This window comes from Palaemon carinicauda, chromosome 25, assembly GCF_036898095.1.
Source record: "Palaemon carinicauda isolate YSFRI2023 chromosome 25, ASM3689809v2, whole genome shotgun sequence".
Classification (NCBI taxonomy): domain Eukaryota; kingdom Metazoa; phylum Arthropoda; class Malacostraca; order Decapoda; family Palaemonidae; genus Palaemon; species Palaemon carinicauda.
In genome coordinates this window covers 104,979,973-105,000,452 of record NC_090749.1, presented here as the reverse complement: position 1 = coordinate 105,000,452, position 20,480 = coordinate 104,979,973, and the positions used below count along the sequence as shown (strand labels likewise).

The window sequence follows — 20,480 nt, the reverse complement described above, 5'->3', positions numbered from 1 at the left end:
TGTTTTCCTTAAACAATATAATCCTTTCCCGATGACTTGGCATTGTGAACAACTAAGGTAGAGTTGGTTTCGTTAATTTTGGTATACCGCAGGAAGCTATAAAGATTTCTGAGGGCTGTGTTTAGAAAAAGAGAAACTGTTAGCAACGCTGCCTGTGAACCAAGTTCGCTGGGCTTGTGAACGCGTGATCAAGAGGATTTATATAAATTTTACGAAGTGGTATACCACTTTGTAAAATTAATGAAAATGCTTTTGATCACGTGTTTGTAAGCTCAACGCCTTTGTTTTCTGGTCAGCGTTTAAAGGCTTAAAGGTCGCTCATGAATGGCAGAGGCAAGGGACAGTGACATTGCCCTAGCAAGCAGGACAATGCACTAGAGACTGACCATATGTATCATATGAACAGCACCCAAGCCCCCTCTCCACCCAAGCTAGGAGCAAGGAAGGCCAGGCAATGGCTGCTGATGACTCAGCAGATAGACCTATAGGCCTCCCCCAAACACCCCATCCTTAGCACACAAGGATGGTGAGGTTGCAGCGACCAAAGAAACTAACGAGTTTGAGCGGGACTCGAACCCCAGTCTGACGTTCACCACCACAAACCACCCTAACAGTTTCTCTTTAGTTAAACGCAGTGTTACCTACAACGTCCTCTTAGCTTCTGGCGGTACGCCGGAATTGATGAAGCCGCCCGTACTAGCTGTCATTTCCGACACCTTGAAGCTTTCCTTCTATTAATAACCACGGCACTTGTGACACCAAAAACATCTTGTCCCCTAATAAATGCAAAACTATAAGCATTGACGCTTCACCCTGTGGTCTTATGCTTCTTGGAGTGCCGTGTTATTGTCTGAAGCGTTGACATTCGTAACAAACTTTATTCCCCTTGTGTGAATCTTGTTTCTTTATACATTACTTTATACAATTGCAAATGAAAATGAGTCACTAATGACAATTTGGAAAAGTTAAATCAAAACTTATTGTATTAAAGAATTATAGCAAGTTATAATTGTAATAATAATTCCCTGTCTGCCAATAACTATCAATAAAGTATATGCGAAATTCAAGGGAATATTCCATTCCTAAAATTCAATATTGTTCCATTCTTACTGTAGACAACACAGAGTTAATGTGTGGGAACTTGATGCATTGTCAATATCGGTAAGTTTGGGATACGTACAGAGTATGTACAGGGGAGAGTTACACGGCGAGCATTGCACTGTATCGTAACCGTTCACTCATACCAGGCTTACGTTACTACGGGGTCAGGTCGAGGAGGGTCATACTTGAATCAAGACTTTCGGCATTCTTGGAAAAGGGGCGAACACAGAAGGATGGGTCTGTATACGAGCTGTATACTCGATTTAAAGAGTCTGTACAGGAACTATATACTGTACTGTATTTAAAGAGTGTACAGGAGCTGTATACTGTAATGAAAGTCAGTACAAGAATTGTATACTGTATTCAAAGTCAGTACAGGAGTTGTATGCTGTATTCAAAGAGTCTGTACAGGACCTGTATGCTGTATTCAAAGTCAGTACAGGAACTGTATACTGTAATGAAAGTCAGTACAAGAATTGTACACTGTATTCAAAGAGTCTGTATAAAAACTATACTGTATACTGTAGTCAAGTTGTCTGTAAAGGCACCGTATATTGCATTCAAACGGATTTTAATGCATACAGTATATGTCAGGATACTTCAATATGCAAAGGACCTCGTACAATAATCAAAATGCTACAGAACGGATGCTGCGTCCTGTTCCTTGTCTACGTCGGCACCCAGCTTGGGGCCACTGATCGGGCCGCTCGGGATGGCCGAGCAACCGCAGACGGCCTAGCGCACGCCTCAAATCAATTTGGCTAGGAAGCCTCTCTTGCAATTATCATATTAGTTGATATACCTGCAACATCAACGTTACAAACGATCGGTAAGAAAATGGAGTGGGGGACAGTCCGAAAAGCCGTATTGTTGGTAGTAAAGTGCAAGGCACATTAAGCAACTAAAATTCATTCATTCTGAGAAACATATATTGATAAAGTATCTTATATAGAATATAGGAACAGTATTTGCAATGTAAAATATCAATATCTTATAAAGAAGTATTTTAGTATCTTGAGGGGCACTAGTTGCCGAATATGTACTCTATCTATTTATAAATTATGTGGGAGATAAACTATAAAATGAGTGATAGATTCAACGGAACAGTGTTCTGTGCTGTGAGATACAGTGGTGTAAAATTCAACGACAGTACGCATACTGAATACAGTGTAATACATATGTTAGTGTCTTACTGTGCTAAAAACCTTCGGAGTGTTATTTGTGCAAAAGTGAACTGTAAATATTTTAAAGATTCTCCTGTTTTTGAGATGACGGAAATATAGATCCAATACCATATCGTGCAAAAGAAAAAATATGTAAATGTAATATTATCAAGCAAACAGTGTTTTTGTATAAGAAATCTACGCATGCATCGCTAAAACTGAAAGTAAAAGGTGCCGGTTAGGTATGTGGCCTACCTTTCGAGTATGGCCTACGAAATTCTATCTGTTTTAGTATGTGGCCTAACCTAACCTAACCTAACAAGCCAGGTAGGTCACATACTAAACCAGAATAAAAAAGGGATTTTGACGAAGGAAAAATCTATTTCTGGGAAGAGACCTGTGACGCCCGGTAAAAAGGGTCCTTCTTTACACTTTTCTGATATAAATCTTCCAAATATACCAGAGAAATATATCAGAAAAGTGTAAAGAAGGACCCTTTTCACCGGCCGTCACAGGTTGCCCCAGAAAAGGTAGGCCACATACTAAACCAGAATAAAAAAAGGTAGGCCACATACTAAACTGGCACCAAGAAATAGGCAATGCAGGCTGGTTAAATCAAAAGAAGGTTAAAGCAGGCTCCAAAGCTCCTACAGCATAGGTCCTCGAAGCTGCTCGTGCAAAAAGAAAAAAAAAGGGGGTTAAGCTTCGCATGCTAAAATATTAGTGCAAAAAACAGTAAACTACTAAACCTGAAAACTCTTTTTCTTTTTTTTAAAATCAAAAGCAACCACCTGATAGGTCTTGACGACAAACATGCTACAGCATGTTCAGGTAATCATGCAATGATACCGTACGTACCACCTGCAAGAGAAAGCGGTCGGAGAACAGAGTCGATTAGAAAGTGATCGGGGAAGAGAACTCGCGTGCCGAGATCGTCAGCGTCAAAGACATCGTCCCGGATGGAGATCCACCGGGATGAATTGACAAAGCTTTTTTTAAAAATGAGCAACACACAATCAACTGATCAACTGAGTTTTCACGTAGTCGTGAGACTTTTTGAAACTCGGGCTTCGGAAAAGGCGAGGTTATAACTCGCTGGAAGTCGTTATGGAAATGCATGACGGACAACAGTTAAGATGCCACGGCAACTGGGAGTTTCGCAAAGCGTTCGTCCTGCGACGCATTTGAGCCAATCGGGCGTTGAGTGACGCGCAAAGGCCGGTTGACGTTGGCTAGTTAACTGTCGTCGCTGCCAACATCTACATGCTTTTTGTTTTCTAATTATCAATAAAGCTAAACATCAATACTACATGGATTACCATCCTCAAAACATCTAAAATATAAAATTAGCATAAATTGTAATGTATTGCAAAACTAAATAAAACTAAAATAAAAAAATAACAGTTACTAGAAAGTTACTAAAAATATAGTTGCTACATTGAATGCACAATCATAAAGGGTTCTCAGTCTTGTATATAAACAAAAATACATCTAAGTTCATTTCTCATTGCACTGACGCCGGCTATAAGTTCAAGACGCATCACACGTCGAGGCGATAAAAGACGTCTTACCGACTGTAGTGTATCGGACGAAAGTCTCCTGGTTCTCGATCATGGTGTCCACGGCCAGCTTCTCCGAGTAGTGGGCGGTGATGATGGCGATCGTCGGCTGTTTGTTGGAGGTGATGGTGGGCATCTGTCGTACGACCTGAAAAGTTTCGATGAAGAAAATATAAAAAAAAACTCGCCACACTTTTATTATCATTATGACTGAGTGTAAGAAATGAGTTAGCAGCTAGAGTGGATATGAATGTGTTGAGGTGGTTTGGCCATGTTGAGAGAATGGAAAATGGCTGTCTGCTAAAGAAGGCGATGAATGCAAGAGTTAATGGGAGAAGTACGAGAGGAAGGCCAAGGTTTGGGTGGATGGATGGAGTGAAGGAAGCTCTGGGTGATAGGAGGATAGATGTGAGCGAGGCAAGAGAGCGTGCTAGAAATAGGAATGAATGGCGAGCAATTGTGACGCAGTTCCGGTAGGCCCTGCTCCTTCCTCCGATGCCTTAGATGACAGCGGAGGTAGCAGCAGTAGGGGATTCAGCATTATGAAGCTTCATCTGTGATGGATAATGTGGGAGGGTGGGCTGTGACACCCTAGTAGTACCAGCTGAACTCGGTTGAGTCCCTTGATAGGCTGGGAGGAACGTAAAGAGTAGAGGTCCCCTTTTTGTTTTTGTTTCTTTGTTGATGTCGACTACCCCCCAAAATTGGGGGAAGTGCCTTGGTATATGTATGTATGTATGACTGAGTAAGCTACAACTTCATGGAAAAGCAGGATGCTATAAGAACCAGGGCTCCTACAGGGAAAATAGCCCAATGAGGAATGGAAATAGGGAAACAGAATAGTGTGCCTGAGTGTACCCTCAGCGAAAGAAATCTAACCCAAGACAGTGGAAGATCATGGTACAGAGGCTATAGCACGATTATTATCATTATTACTTGCTAAGCTACAACCCTACTGTAGTTAGAAAAGCAGGATGCTATAAGCCCAGTCCCCAAAAGGGAAAATAGCCCAGAGAGGAAAGGAAACAAGGAAAAATGTTATTTTCCTTAGTAAAATAAATTTTTGAATATACTTACCCGGTGATCATGTAGCTGCAGCTCTGCTGCCCGACAGAAAAAACCTACAGGCGGGATACGCCAGCGATCGCTATACAGGTGGGGTGTACAACAACAGCGCCATCTGTCGAGTAGGTACTCCAGTACTTCTTGTCAACAAAGAACCAATTTTCTCCTCGGTCCACTGGGTCTCTATGGGGAGGAAGGGAGGGTCCTTTAATTCATGATCACCGGGTAAGTATATTCAAAAATTTATTTTACTAAGGAAAATAACATTTTTCAATATTAATCTTACCCGGTGATCATGTAGCTGATTCACACCCAGGGGGGTGGGTGGAGACCAGCATACATGTTAACATTAAAAGCTAAGTATCCCGTATTTCATTTTAGCAGTTATTCAAAATAACAGACATAAAATTAATAAGTACCTGGTAAGGAAGTCGACTTGAACCATTACTCTGCCTTTTTAAGTACGTCTTCCTTACTGAGCCTCGCGATCCTCTTAGGATGCTGAGCGACTCCTAGGTGCTGAAGTATGAAGGGCTGCAACCCATACTAAAGGACCTCATCACAACCTCTAATCTAGGCGCTTCTCAAGAAAGAATTTGACCACCCGCCAAATCAACCAGGATGCGAAAGGCTTCTTAGCCTTCCGTACAACCCAAAAACAACAATAAAAAGCATTTCAAGAGAAAGATTAAAAAAAGGTTATGGGATTATGGGAATGTAGTGGTTGAGCCCTCACCTACTACTGCACTCGCTGCTACGAATGGTCCCAGGGTGTAGCAGTTCTCGTAAAGAGACTGGACATCTTTAAGGTAAAATGATGCGAACACTGACTTGCTTCTCCAATAGGTTGCATCCATTACACTCTGCAGAGATCGGTTCTGTTTGAAGGCCACTGAAGTAGCGACAGCTCTAACTTCATGTGTCCTTACGTTCAGCAAAGCATGGTCTTCCTCATTCAGATGAGAATGGGCTTCTCTAATCAAAAGTCTGATGTAATAAGAAACTGCGTTCTTCGACATCGGTAAAGTAGGTTTCTTAATAGAACACCATAAAGCTTCTGATTGTCCTCGTAATGGCTTCGTACGTCTTAAATAGTACTGTACTTAAGAGCTCTTACTGGGCATAGTACTCTCTCTTGTTCGTTTCCAACCAAACTGGACAGACTTGGAATCTCGAACGATTTGGGCCAAGGACGAGAAGGGAGTTCGTTTTTAGCTAAAAAAACCAAGCTGTAAGGAACATGTAGCCGTTTCAGATGTAAATCCTATGTTCCTGCTGAAGGCGTGTATCTCACTGACTCTTTTAGCTGTTGCTAAGCAAACGAGGAAAAGAGTCTTCAAAGTGAGATCTTTAAAAGAGGCTGATTGAAGCGGTTCGAACCTTGCTGACATCAGGAACCTTAAAACCACGTCTAAGTTCCAACCTGGCGTGGCTAACCGACGCTCCTTTGAGGTCTCAAAAGACTTAAGGAGGTCCTGTAGATCTTTGTTGTTGGAAAGATCTAAGCCTCTGTGGCGGAAGACTGCTGCCAACATGCTTCTGTAACCTTTGATCGTAGGAGCTGATAGGGATCTTACCTTCCTTAGGTGTAAAAGGAAGTCAGCTATCTGCGTTACAGAGGTACTGGTTGAGGATACTGAATTCGCCTTGCACCAGCTTCGGAAGACTTCCCATTTTGACTGGTAGACCTTGAGAGTGGATGTCCTGCTTGCTCTGGCAATCGCTCTGGCTGCCTCCTTCGAAAAGCCTCTAGCTCTTGAGAGTCTTTCGATAGTCTGAAGGCAGTCAGACGAAGAGCGTGGAGGCTTGGGTGTACCTTCTTTACGTGCGGCTGACGCAGAAGGTCCACTCTTAGAGGAAGAGTCCTGGGAACGTCTACTAGCCATTGCAGTACCTCGGTGAACCATTCTCTCGCGGGCCAGAGGGGAGCAACCAACGTCAACCTTGTCCCTTCGTGAGAGGCGAACTTCTGCAGTACCTTGTTGACAATCTTGAACGGGGGAACGCATAAAGGTCTAGATGGGACCAATCCAGAAGAAAGGCATCTACGTGAACTGCTGCTGGGTCCAAAATCGGTGAGCAATAATTTGGGAGCCTCTTGGTCATCGAGGTAGCGAACAGATCTATGGTGGGCTGACCCCACAGGGCCCATAGTCTGTTGCAAACATTCTTGTGAAGGGTCCATTCTGTAGGGATGATCTGACCCTTCCGGCTGAGGCGGTCTGCCATGACATTCATGTCGCCTTGAATGAACCTCGTTACAAGCGATATCTTTCGATCTCTTGACCAGGTGAGGAGGTCCCTTGCGATCTCGAACAACGTCATCGAATGAGTCCCTCCTTGCTTGGAGATGTACGCCAAGGCTGTAGTGTTGTCGGAGTTCACCTCCACCACCTTGCCTAGAAGGAGGGACTTGAAGCTTCTCAAGGCCAGATGAACTGCCAGTAGCTCCTTGCAGTTGATGTGTAGTGCTCTTTGATCCGGATTCCACGTGCCCGAGCATTCCCGACCGTCCAGTGTCGCACCCCAGCCCGTGTCCGATGCGTCCGAGAAGAGAAGGTGGTCGGGGGTCTGAACAGCCAGTGGTAGACCTTCCTTGAGAAGAATGCTGTTCTTCCACCAAGTCAGTGCAGACTTCATCTCTTCGGATATAGGAACTGAGACCGCTTCTAGCGTCATGTCCTTTCTCCAGTGAGCAGCTAGGTGATACTGAAGGGGTCGGAGGTGGAGTCTCCCTAACGGGATGAACTGGTCCAGCGATGAAAGCGTCCCTATTAGACTCATCCACTGTCTGACTGAACATCGGTTCCTTTTCAGCATGCTCTGGATGCATTCTTGGGCTTGACTGATTCTGGGGGCCGACGGAAAAGCCCGAAAAGCTTGACTCTGAATCTCCATACCTAGATAGACTATAGTTTGGGATGGGACGAGTTGGGACTTTTCTATATTGACCAGGAGACCCAATTCCTTGGTCAGATCCATAGTCCATTTGAGACTCTCCAGACAGCGACGACTTGACGCAGCTCTTAAAAGCCAGTCGTCCAAATAGAGGGAGGCTCTGATGTCTGCTAAATGCAGGAATTTGGCAATATTCCTCATCAGTTTGGTAAACACTAGAGGTGCCGTGCTTAGGCCAAAGCACAGGGCTTGGAACTGGTAAACCACCTTCCCAAAGACGAACCTTAGGAAAGGTTGGGAATCTGGGTGGATGGGGACGTGAAAGTACGCGTCCTTTAGGTCTAACGAGACCATCCAGTCTTCCTTCCTGACCGATGCTAGCACCGACTTCGTCGTCTCCATGGTGAACGTCTGCTTGGTGACAAAGACATTTAGAGCACTGACGTCCAGCACCGGTCTCCACCCTCCTGTCTTCTTCGCTACTAAGAAGAGACGGTTGTAGAAGCCCGGGGATTGATGGTCCCGGACTATGACTACCGCTCCCTTTTGTAGCAAGAGAGACACCTCTTGCTGTAAAGCTAGCCTCTTGTCCTCCTCTCTGTACCTGGGAGAGAGGTCGATGGGAGTTGTTGCTAGAGGGGGCTTGCGCAAGAATGGAATCCTGTACCCCTCTCTGAGCAACTTCACAGACTGTGCGTCTGCACCCCTGTTCTCCCAGGCCTGCCAGTAGTTCTTGAGCCTGGCTCCCACTGCTGTCTGGAGAAGATGGCAGTCAGACTCTGCCTTTTGAGGACTTGGAACCCTTCTTCTTGTTGCCACGTTGACTATCGGCACGGGCACCTCCTCTGCTGGAGGTTCTGCCACGAAAGGGCGGAATGAACCTAGACGCTGGCGTGTCCATCCTAGGTCTAGGCACGGAAGGTAAAGCTGTGACTTTACGTGCGGATGACGCCACCAGGTCATGGGTGTCTTTCTGGATCAACGAGGCGGCAATCCCCTTGATCAGCTCTTCAGGAAAGAGACACTTGGATAGCGGAGCAAACATCAGCTCTGACTTCTCACATGGTGTGATCCCAGCCGACAAGAAGGAGCAAAGGTGATCTCGCTTCTTAAGAACTCCAGACACGAAAGAAGCCGCAAGCTCGCCAGACCCATCCCGAATGGCTTTGTCCATGCATGACATGATGAGCATGGCAGAGTCCTTATCCGAAGGGGAGGTCTTTCTGCTCAACGCTCCCAAACACCAGTCCAGGAAGTTGAAGATCTCAAACGCACGGAAAACTCCCTTCAAAAGATGGTCCATGTCCGAAAAGGTCCAGCAAATCTTGGAGCGTCTCATAGCCAGTCTGCGGGGAGAGTCTACCAGACTTGAGAAGTCGCCCTGGGCAGAGGCAGGAACTCCCAAGCCGAGAACTTCTCCCGTGGCATACCAGACGCTAGATTTGGAAGCAAGCTTGGTCGGGGGAAAGATGAAGGATGTCTTCCCAAGTTGCTTCTTGGCCTGCAACCACTCTCCCAGTACCCTTAAAGCTCTCTTGGATGAGCGCGCGAGTACGAGCTTCGTAAAGGCAGGAGCTGCTGACTGCATGCCTAAAGCGAACTCAGAGGGAGGTGAGCGTGGGGCTGCAGACACAAACTGGTCCGGATACAACTCCTTAAACAGGGCAAGGACTTTCCTAAAGTCTAAGGAGGGAGGCGTAGTCTTGGGTTCATCTATGTCGGAGTGTTGATCGTCCAAATGCGCAGCTTCGTCGTCATCAGAGATTCCTTCATCCGAATGCTGAGGAGGAAGCGGCAAAGGAGGAGAAGAAAGCTGAACAGCTGAATCCGGCAGCACGGGTGCATGCGTAGCTGCACTGGATCCAACATCATGCCGCTGCTGGTCAGTCTGAGAGCTGGCAACAACAAAAGCGGAGTGGTGGTGCGTGGTGGGGACTGCCGTGGGTTGCGGAGACTGCCGCATTGCGTCAAAACACGGCAGCTTGACAGCACCTTCCCACTGCTGATGCGGTAGCTCACGCATGTCAACGGAGGGTGCCGCACGTCGGCTAACGTCAACATGCGTCTGGCAGGGTCGACTGCGCATCGGTGGTGGAGCTCTCACAGCCGGAGTGTGGGAGCAGGCAGCCGCAGTGTCAGCCGAGCGCACAACCGAGGCAGGTTGTAGGTTAACGGGTGCAGTGTCAACCTTCTCAGCACGATACTCCTGCATGAAGGAAGCTAGCTGAGTCTGCATAGACTGCAGCAAAGACCACTTAGGGTCTACAGCGGTAGGTGCGGCAACAGACGGAGTGATTGCCTGCTGCGGAACCACTCTACCTCTCTTGGGAGGTGTGCAGTCTTCGGAAGACTGCGGCGAGTCCGAACTGACCCAGTGACTACACCTGGGCCGTTGGACTCGCTCGGAAGGGACCTTGCGCTTGAGAGGTCGTGAGACCTTGGTCCAGCGTTTCTGACGAGAAACTTCTTCCGCAGACGAGGAATGAATGGGCTCACTCGTCTGTTTGTGGGTGGGACGATCTCTGCAAGATACGTCCGCAACCACGGAGGGTACATCTGTACGCTGATCAAGGCCTGTCGAACCCTTTGGTCCTTCGACATTGCTTCTCCCCTGGGCTTGGGAGCTTGCAAGAGGTCCCGGACTGGGAGGACGACTGGCACGAACAGATGCACCCTCATGCGTAACACTGACACTTTTCACAGCACTTGTACTCACTACACTTCCCACTGCACTTTTCTCCTTCAACTCTTTGACGTCGGCCAAGAGTTGATTGCGGTCATTCGCTAATGACTCAACTCTGTCACCAAGAGCCTGAATGGCACGCATCATGTCCGCCATCGAGGGTTGCTGAGAGCTAGAAGAAGGGTCGGGTGTAACCACTACAGGGGAAGGAATAGGTTGTGGGGCATGGGGAGAGGAAAAATCAAAAGAGCGAGAAGAACTCCTCCTGATCCTATCCTTCTCTAGCCTACGTGCATTCTTAAGGAATTCTTGAAAATCGAATTCCGAAAGCCCAGCGCATTCCTCACATCGATCTTCCAATTGACAGGCTTTACCCCTACAATTGGAACAAACGGTGTGAGGATCTATAGAGGCCTTCGGAAGACGCCTAGAACAGTCCCTAGCGCTACACTGCCTGTACTTGGGGACTTGAGTAGGGTCAGACATCTTGAATTAGTCAAAGGGGGAAATCCAAAATCTATCCAAGTCGTCAACAAATAATCCAAAATCTAATCAATAAAGCTTGATAAGGTATTGATGATAACTCCTGTACAGCGAAAGCTAATAACTAGAGAGAATACATCACCAAATAGCGTGAAAATCAACTCCAGAAACAACAGCGTATCAAGTAGGTCTTGCCGGTGGCACGACAGAGAGAAAATTGGTTCTTTGTTGACAAGAAGTACTGGAGTACCTACTCGACAGATGGCGCTGTTGTTGTACACCCCCACCTGTATAGCGATCGCTGGCGTATCCCGCCCGTAGGTTTTTTCTGTCGGGCAGCAGAGCTGCAGCTACATGATCACCGGGTAAGATTAATATTGAAAAATAGATTTTAAGAAAAGTAACAATATTGAAATAAATACTTCCTATATAAACTATAAACTTTAACAAAAGAAAAAATGAATAAGATAGAATATTATGCCTGAGTATATCCTCAAGCTAGAGAACTCTAACCCAGGACAGTGGAAGATCATGGTACAGAGGCTGTAGCACTACCCAAGACTACAGAACAATGGTTTGATTTAGGAGTGTCCTTCCCCTAGCAGAACTGCTTACCATAGCTAAAGAGTCTCTTCTACCCTTACCAAGAGGAAAGTAGCCACAGAACAATTACAGTGCACTAGTTAACCCCTTGAGCAAAGAAGAATTGTTTGGTGATCTCAGTGTTGTCAGGTGAATCAGGACAGAGGAGAATGTGGAAAGAATAGGTCAGACTATTAGGTTTATGTGTAGGCGAAGGGAAAATTAACCGTAAGCAGAGAAAAGGATCCAATGTACGGTCTGGCCAGTCAAAGGACCCAATAACTCTCTAGTGGTAGCATCTCGACAGGTTTTAACCCCTTACTATTTGAGAAAAACTTAACGTAAGGTTTTTTGATGATTAATACCAGAAAGGATACATTTATTTTGACTGCTAACGCCAGTCAGAGCAACGACTTATCTTAACGTAGCGTAGTGTAAACAGTATTCAAACGTTTCATCTTAGAACCCCAAAAAGCTTTTGAGCAATATCTGATTATCTAATAGTTCCTTGTATTGTATTTACTATTACAGTGAACCCTCGTTTATCGCGGTAGATAGGTTCCAGACCCGGCCGCGATAGGTGAAAATCCGCGAAGTAGTGACACCATATTTACCTATTTATTTAACATGTATATTCAGACTTTTAAAACCTTCCCTTGTACGTAGTACTGTTAACAAACTACCCTTTAATGTACAGAACACTTAATGCATGTACTACAGTACCCTAAACTAAAACAGACACAAATATTAAAGGCGATTTTATATCATGCGTTTCCTAAACACGCCAAATAGCACGATAAAAAATGGCAACCAATGTTTTGTTTACGTTTATCTGTGATCATAATGAAGAAACAAACGCATTTACACATCTGTGTATAGGTTAGCTTTTGCATCGATTATATTGATTATTCAGTACAGTATGTTGATTTGGTTATTACTAATGTTTTACTTAATTTTTCTTAGGACTTCCAAATGAAATGTTTTTCTTTATGACGCCGCCTGAAACGACGGCGTCGTAAAGTACGCTCAGTAAACAAACTAAGGAATTTAACGCGCATGATGAAAGTGATAAATAATGATATTACAGTAAAAGCTTTTATAAAATATGTTATTACAAATATTATTTACCGTATCTATATAAAATCATAGATACGTAGCAAAGCAGGAAAACAATCTACGAGAGAGAGAGAGAGAGAGAGAGAGAGAGAGAGAGAGAGAGAGAGAGAGAGAGATTGTTTTACATACGTAAATGTAAATTTTGAACAAAAAAAAAATAGCCCCATTTCATATAAAATAGATTACAAATATTTTACTTTATCATATTACAGTAGTCTGTATAATACTGTAAAGTTCAGTACAGTATGTTGTTGTTATAGTCGTGGCGATGAAATTCTCACGAAACAAAAACACGCCATTTGATTACAACAGCTGATTCATTCTCTCTCTCTCTCTCTCTCTCTCTCTCTCTCTCTCTCTCTCTCTCTCTCGTGTTATACAATACTTACATTTAGATGAAGAAACTAAAATTAGTTTTCTTAGTGTCAATTAAATACGAAACAAAAAAATTAGGCAGAGTCTACATCCATTTCAATCATAGCTAAAAATACGGCATCCGATTTCATCAGCAAACCACTATTTTTTGGGAAATATCATTTTATTCTAGAAAATTGCCACTCTTTAAATAGTTAATTGCACATTAAGAAAGCGTGTACTTTTGTTTTTAAATTTCGGGTGTGTTTTAAAAATCGAGTATTGTTGACTTCTTTTTGTTTTACTTTTGGCTGTGATTAGATCAGCTGTCATCTAGCTGCCGCTCTTGAGTGTGTACGAATACACTAACAAAGTATCGTTTATACCATTTCTTAACTTATTCAAACCGTCTACAGTATACAGTTGATATTACATAAGCACCAATGTGTTATAACCTATCCAATTTTTTTGTTTATTACATTTAAACCCCCCTCTCTCTCTCTCTCTCTCTCTCTCTCTCTACCTCTCTCTCTCTCTCTCTCTCTCTCTCTCTCTCTCTCTCTCTCTCTCTCTCTCTCTCTCTCTCTCTCTCTCTCTCTCTACCTATCTCTCTCTCTCTCTCTCTCTCTACCTCTCTCTCTCTCTCTCTCTACCTCTCTCTCTCTACCTATCTCTCTCTCTCTCTCTCTCTCTCTCTCTCTCTCTCTCTCTCTCTCTCTCTCTCTACCTCTCTCTCTCTCTGTGGGCTACTTTTCACTACCTCCCATTCCTTACCTCTCTCTATCTCTCTAACAAATGATATCTTTGTTGCTCCTCAAAGTTTCATTTATATTGAAAATCGATCATGATTCAATTTTCCTTACTTTCTCCAATCTCGCACCATCGGTCACTTCGCGGTATTTTCGATATTTCCGGAAAATCCGCGATATATGTATATACATGGGTTATGAAAAAAATCCGCGAAGTGGTGAATCCGCGATGGTCGAACCACGAAGTAGCGAGGGTTCACTGTACTGCAATTGTTTATTTACTCATGGGAGAAGTACCTCTTGCAATTCCATTATTTTCACAACAGCCATTATTGAGGCCATACATCCTTTAATTATAAAAGGTAACAAGTGAAAATGTTTTCAAGAAGAGTAAATTCGTCTTATCACACCGTTAGAGCAAGTAATTCAGTTGCTTGCTCTAACAGCGTGGTTAAAGTATGGCCTCAATAATGTCTTTTGTGAAAATAATGGTAATGCAATAAGCACTTTACCTATGAGTGAATATTATACAATTACAGTAAAAGTAAACTTAATGCAAAGCTCTATTACTGTAAATGATCAAATGACTAGACAGTATTAAGATCTTTATGGAGACAAAATCATAAATGGTTTTCATCACATATACCAAGGCACTTCCCCCAACTTAAGGGGGTAGCCAACACCAAGCAAATGAAAAAAAGGGGACCTTTCCTCTCTACGTTCCTCCCTGCCTGACAAGGGACTCAACCGAGTTCGGCTGGTACTGCTAGGGTGCCACAGCCCACCCTCCCCCGTTATCCACCACAGACGAAGCTTCATAACGCTGAGTCGCCTACTGCTGCTACCTCCGCGGTCAACCAAGGCACCAGAGGAAGCAGCAGGGCCTACCGGAACTGCATCACAATCGCTCGCCATTCATTCCTATTTCTAGCACGCTCTCTTGCCTCTCTCACATCTATCCTCCTATCACCCAGAGCTTCCTTCACACCATCCATCCACCCAAACCTTGGCCTTCCTCTTGTACTTCTCCCATCAACTCTGGCATTCATCACCATCTTTAGCAGACAGCCATGTTCCATTCTCTCAACATGGCCAAACCACCTCAAACCACCTTTCTTAGAATGTTAAAAACCACAGAAATCGAGTTCTCCTTTCACCCCACCTTCAAATCCGTCTCGTTCTGCACGACACGCGTGAAGCAGCCGGGAGCCATGGCTTTGATGAGCCCCTTGTCGGTGAGATTCGAAATGAAGAGCTCGACTTCCTCCATTGAAGCTGATGATCTCCTGAAAGAAAATAAAAAATAGATTAATAGAAATTATTAACTTGCGCTGCTCCAACTTATATTGCTACTGATATGAACTGTATTATTACAAAATATTCTTTGAATGATCATTAGCTAAGCTACAAGCCTAGTTGGTAAAAGCAGACTGCTATAAGCCCAAAAGGATCCAACAGGGAAAAATAGCCCAGTGAGAAAAGGAAATGAATAAATCAATGAACTAAAAGAGAAGTAGTGAACAATTAAAATATTTTAAGAACAGTAACAACATTGAAATAAATTATTCATATATAAACTATAAAAACAAAAAAAAAAAGGAGGTAGAGAAATGAGAGAGAGAATGGTGTACCTGAATGTACTGTCAAACAAGAGAACTCTATCCTAAGACAGTGGAAGACCATGGTACAAAGGTTAGGGCTCTACCAAAGACTATAGAACAATGGTTTGATTTTGGAGTGTCCTCCTAGGTAGTTTATGCACAACTGTAATTCATAAAAACTACGGTAATTGTTTACCGTCGTACAAAAGATGGAATGCAAGGAAAACTGCTGATGTTATCAGAATTGGATGTTCAAAGCAAAACAGCTGTTCATTGTCTGGATGTTTACAGCTGTGAAAGTTACTAATTATACTTATATCATTCATTCTCTATTGCTTTTTTAACTCGAGAATGAGACACCATTCTTAATGTTCGGTAACAAACCTAAGACTATGATGTTCCCGACTTGTAACGATTTGGATCGCTAACTTTGACGACGTGGTCAGGTTAAAGGTTAAACGTCACTCGAATCTCCAATCAACCAGAATACATCGAACAATTATGCGTGGACCCTGCTAGTTCTTTGGGCCTTGGCTACACAGCAGGCAAACTCGGGGAGTTCGTAGGGTTAATGTATAACATGAACGTAAAACATAAAATACGTCTTCTTATACAATATTGTATGATCTACATTCGTTTGTGTTCCTTGGGCTTTCTCTAAATTATATCCCATTTCAAGTAGTTTTTCTTTTTTACTTTTTAACTGTTATTGCTCTTCTTCAATGTCTACTTCACAACCCAATCTATCTCGAAGAGTGACATAAATGTTCCCCCTCTTGTAAAGCCAATCATCGCAACGGCTACTCTTACACCATGTCCCCATTTGCAAAGTCGAAAATCTATCTCTCTTCGTATTCTGTCATCCACAGAACCCCAAATAAAATTATCTTTGTTGACATCCTCCTCACATCCATTGGTCTTTAAGCTTCTCTTTGCTTTGCTCTTAGCTCGTCAATCTATCGTCTTCTCTTCCTTTCCCTGCTTCTCTTGTAATCTCTAGGGACCCATTCTGTATAAGTTGTCACACTTTGTAAACTATTCAACAATCTCTTCTCGTGATTTCGCTCCGAAGACTAGTCATTTCCATGAAGTAACTCCTACAGTGTTTCTTCCTTTCTGTATACAGTATATTGTACTGTAAATTCAATCACCTTATCAAGTAATCTTTGCTTAAATGGCATAGATAATTTCCTGTAACTTTCATATCCTTTATGCATCTGTCGTCAATAACTACGGAAACATCTTTGATTTGCAATCTGTAAGTTGTGAGTTTCAGCCGCAATCAAGGCCTTAAAGTTTTCCTAAGTGTCCCCTACCTTAACGGCCTTGTGAACAAGATTTTGTGGGCTTTATCGGTTTACCGAGTGACCCGAAACCATCGACTAGCCGTCCCTTGCCTTAATTTCGGCACTCAGTATACTGTATATATAGTCGGTCTCCAGAATCCTATGCGATAAGTGACCTACGAAAAGCTTTAAACTAACAATTACAGATTTAAAAATTACTTCTCCTGGCCTTTTCCATCTAACATTTTCATAAAAAATACTTACCTTTCTCTCAGGACAAACTTTAAAATAAAAGAAATCAGAGTTCTAGAAACGAGGCGGACTTACTTTGCCATGTCGTTCACGGTGATGGGGTTCGGGTAGGAAGACTCGATCATTTCCAGGACCTTCTCCTCCGTGAGTTCCGGCTTCTGGTCTTCCACTGACGGAGATAAATATTCTATTACAATCTCACAAAAAAGTAGACACCCGTAATTCAATCTACGATAACAAATGAATAGCTGACTTTATACTTTCCAAATCTAACCATTTACAAAAGTTCTTTAATTGTTTCATGTTTACAAACCCTCTCTTCACAAGCGGTCTTCTTCCTTTATAGGTATTGGAGGGTTAGACCCCGTAAAGATTTCCCCAAACAGAGCCTTAACTCAGGAGATGATTAGTGAGGAAAGCCCTCCAATAAGAAGGAATTCATATTTATTTTCCAAGGATCAAAAGTGGGGCAGAATAAGTATGATACATCGAAGTAAACCAGAGGTATGGAACATGAAAAACAGAACTGGATGCTAGGAGAAGCGTCGCCATCTGCCAGACCGGGAAAAACTACGAAAGTTACGTGCTGGATCAAAACTTATCCCAAAGGTCTTCAGTACTGTACTCACGAGGCATTTACTTCCAATGCTTCAAAACTTAAGCATCAGTTTCTGCTAAAGGAATGCATAGTTCTCAAAAGACGACTTGAAATCTTATGCTCGGGAATAAAACAAAATAATTCTCTGTCTCATAGAGTATGCATGTCTCTTGAAATCGAAGCTTTACCTTCCTACGTGTATTGGAACACTAAGAAATAATTATTTCCAGTAGGTGGTTATTGATTACTGAGAAAATGAGGACAAGAGGCAAGTAACTGATGATGGATAACCTAAACAAACATTGTATTAGCTAAAAATATAGTCATCATTATCATCTGACATTGCTCGTCCGCTGGAGGACAAAGGCCCCAGACATGTCCTTCCACTCCAGTCTGTTTATGGTCTTTCTATGCCAGTCTATTCCTGCAAATTTTCTTAGCTTGTCCATCCATTGTCTTCTCTTCCTTTCCCTGCTTCTTTTGTAATCTCTAGGGAACCATTTTGTATAACCAATTATACAAGACCAAGGAAAAGGGTTTGATAAATCTAGGATTTGGATGTGGATAAAACAAAAAATGTAATATGCAATTTGTAATTACATTAACACACTTTCAATCCGTTGCTGTGCATATAATTGAAAAGAGATGAATAAAATAAAAAAAAAGGTGTTGGACAAAAGCAGACATGTACAGTGATCAGCGACAACGAGAATTGCTCCATATTGTGCAGCCAACAAATCATGTTGACATGAGAATAGTTACAGACGGTTTAAAATTATTGGAACCTAGATGTATGTCTACTGTAGGCTCTAGAGCCTTTAAATATGCAGACTCGAGACTATACAATAAGCTCCCACTAGACATTCGAAAGACTGAAGATATTATTAAGGCTTTCAAGAAGAAACTGAGAACTTTCTTGTTTTCCAAGTGCTTCGATAGTGTGGATTTGACAATAAACGAGCAATATGCTGTGTGAAATGTTGAATGCTTTTGAATGAACATGATGAAATGACAGTGGAGGTCCTGTAGAGTTGGGTTCCCCTGCTGTATAGGACCAGAAAAACAAGTCCTGTAGAGGGTAGGGATCCCCTGCTGTATAGGATCGTAGGAAAGTAAAAGTTACCCCCGTGACAAGGCAGGTTAATCCCTGCACCTGGTCTAACCCTTTCGGAAAAGCGAAGAAGGTCACTTGCGAAGAAATTTCTCGTACTTTAAGACAATTAAGATTTATTTCTTTACAGTAAATTTCTCTCATTTCTAAAAGAAAATGTTAGTACAGTAAAATCATAGATAAAACCAACTCAATGCTACAAATGAATAACAAAATTAGCAAGTTAAAATCACCTACAACACTGAAAACACACCAAAGTGATCGTGGGATTCCACTTTTCGAACAACGAATCCTACAGGGCCAAGGATATGTCATGCTTTCCAATGTACTCTTCGAGTCATCTAGAATCAATGTTCTCTCATAAATCCACATACAAACGAGTATCGTACCTGCTCTTGTAAGTTTTCAGTCTTCAATACAAACGAGTACAGTACCTGTATCAGGTAAATCTTACAATAAAAAACAAGTACAGATTCCGTATCATGTAAGTCTTCATTTCAATAAAAACAAGTACAGGTCTTGTATGAAGTACAATTTCAGTTTCCAACACAAACAAGTACAGTATCTGTATCATATATGTTCTCAGTCTTCGTTCGGATGTTAAAGGTACTCACAGTGTCTGATCTACTTCACAAAATAATAGAATAAAATACTCGATGCGAAAGTAATGAATCTGAGCCATCTACAGTGGGCTGTAAAAGGCACATGGTAACCTGAATGCCTCATTGGATAATGAGCGAACTTAAACAAAATACTGCCCGATACAGACACAATTAGAACCTCTACAATCAGCAGCACATAAAATCTATTAGGGGTTTGAAATGAAGAATATAAATTCAAACTGTTCTAAAGGATGACTTTACTATCAGCATCGCTCATTTTACCCTTTAATAACTTCATCAAAGAATACCTCTTCTTTATGATTCCGTCGCATCCGATCCCTCTCATCGTCATTTTCCTTTGGTCATTTCTTTTAGTTTGTTCCTTCAATCAATCCCTTCTTTCATCTTTCAATCATTTCCACTCAACTCCCAACCCCTTCAATCTTCATGTTACGGTACGTTCAAGATGAGGTCGCCTACGAAAAACGTTAGATAACTTTTCCTCAAAATAAACACAAGGTTATTCTATCATTCTCCACAAATATTAAGGCATTCCAGCAACAGAATTAAGAGTGGGGCACTTTTCATTTTTCAACGGTTAAATATAACTAAACATGGTTAGATGACAGTACAGTACTTCGCCATAAAACACACGAGGCAAAGGCCTACGCTATGTAATCAAACGGAAATGCTGTTTAGTGCAAAATGCATCCTATTAATGAATACGCTTAATAGCAAATGGAAAGTCAGTTGGTTTAGTCTTGGTCATCCTATTACACACACACACAGGTTCTACGAGTAAATGTCTGTTTAAGCAATAGACAAATGGGTATAGCTTCTGGCTTTGAACGATTCAGTCTGAATATTGCCTAATTAAGGAGCTTTTACTGTTCTTGTCATTAAAAGAAAAATATTTATACTTAGACAGAAATTCCTCAACTTAATAGGTTCCACGTAGCGGTTTGTAAGTCCAATTTTGATAAATTTTGGCTTAAGGTAGGTTTCATCTAACTCAAATTCCTATAATTTTCAGCTTCGAAAGTCAACAAATATTCCCATTTCACCGAATTATATATTTTTCTATTACAGTATTTCAAAGATTTATGATTTCAGTTTAATTTGCGTTTGTATCTCCAGAGTGCTTATAACCCGAGGAACCTTCTGATAATCATTTCAAAACATGGATGAACTGAACTAGGACTGCACCGCTGAATGTAAAATCTACCCACTAAAGAGAGCATCCTTTTGACCGCTCGCCTTAACCTGAGCAAAAGATG

General features: G+C 42.5%; 1 protein-coding gene across 2 annotated transcripts in view; it reads right to left on the bottom strand.

Annotated features, from left to right (window-relative positions):
* The window catches only part of LOC137618799 (uncharacterized), a 57,023-nt gene that overhangs the window by 14,085 nt on the left and 22,458 nt on the right, over positions 1-20,480 (bottom strand). Inside the window, exons 7-9 of one of the 2 annotated variants that reach the window (XM_068348997.1) lie at positions 16,968-17,061; positions 14,916-15,039; positions 3,836-3,971 (exon numbers count right to left, since the gene is read on the bottom strand). In XM_068348997.1, the coding sequence (XP_068205098.1) occupies positions 3,836-3,971; positions 14,916-15,039; positions 16,968-17,061 (354 nt within the window). Of the gene's footprint in view, positions 1-3,833; positions 3,972-14,915; positions 15,040-16,967; positions 17,062-20,480 lie in introns of both variants that reach the window. The other variant, XM_068348999.1, reaches the window with a different exon arrangement.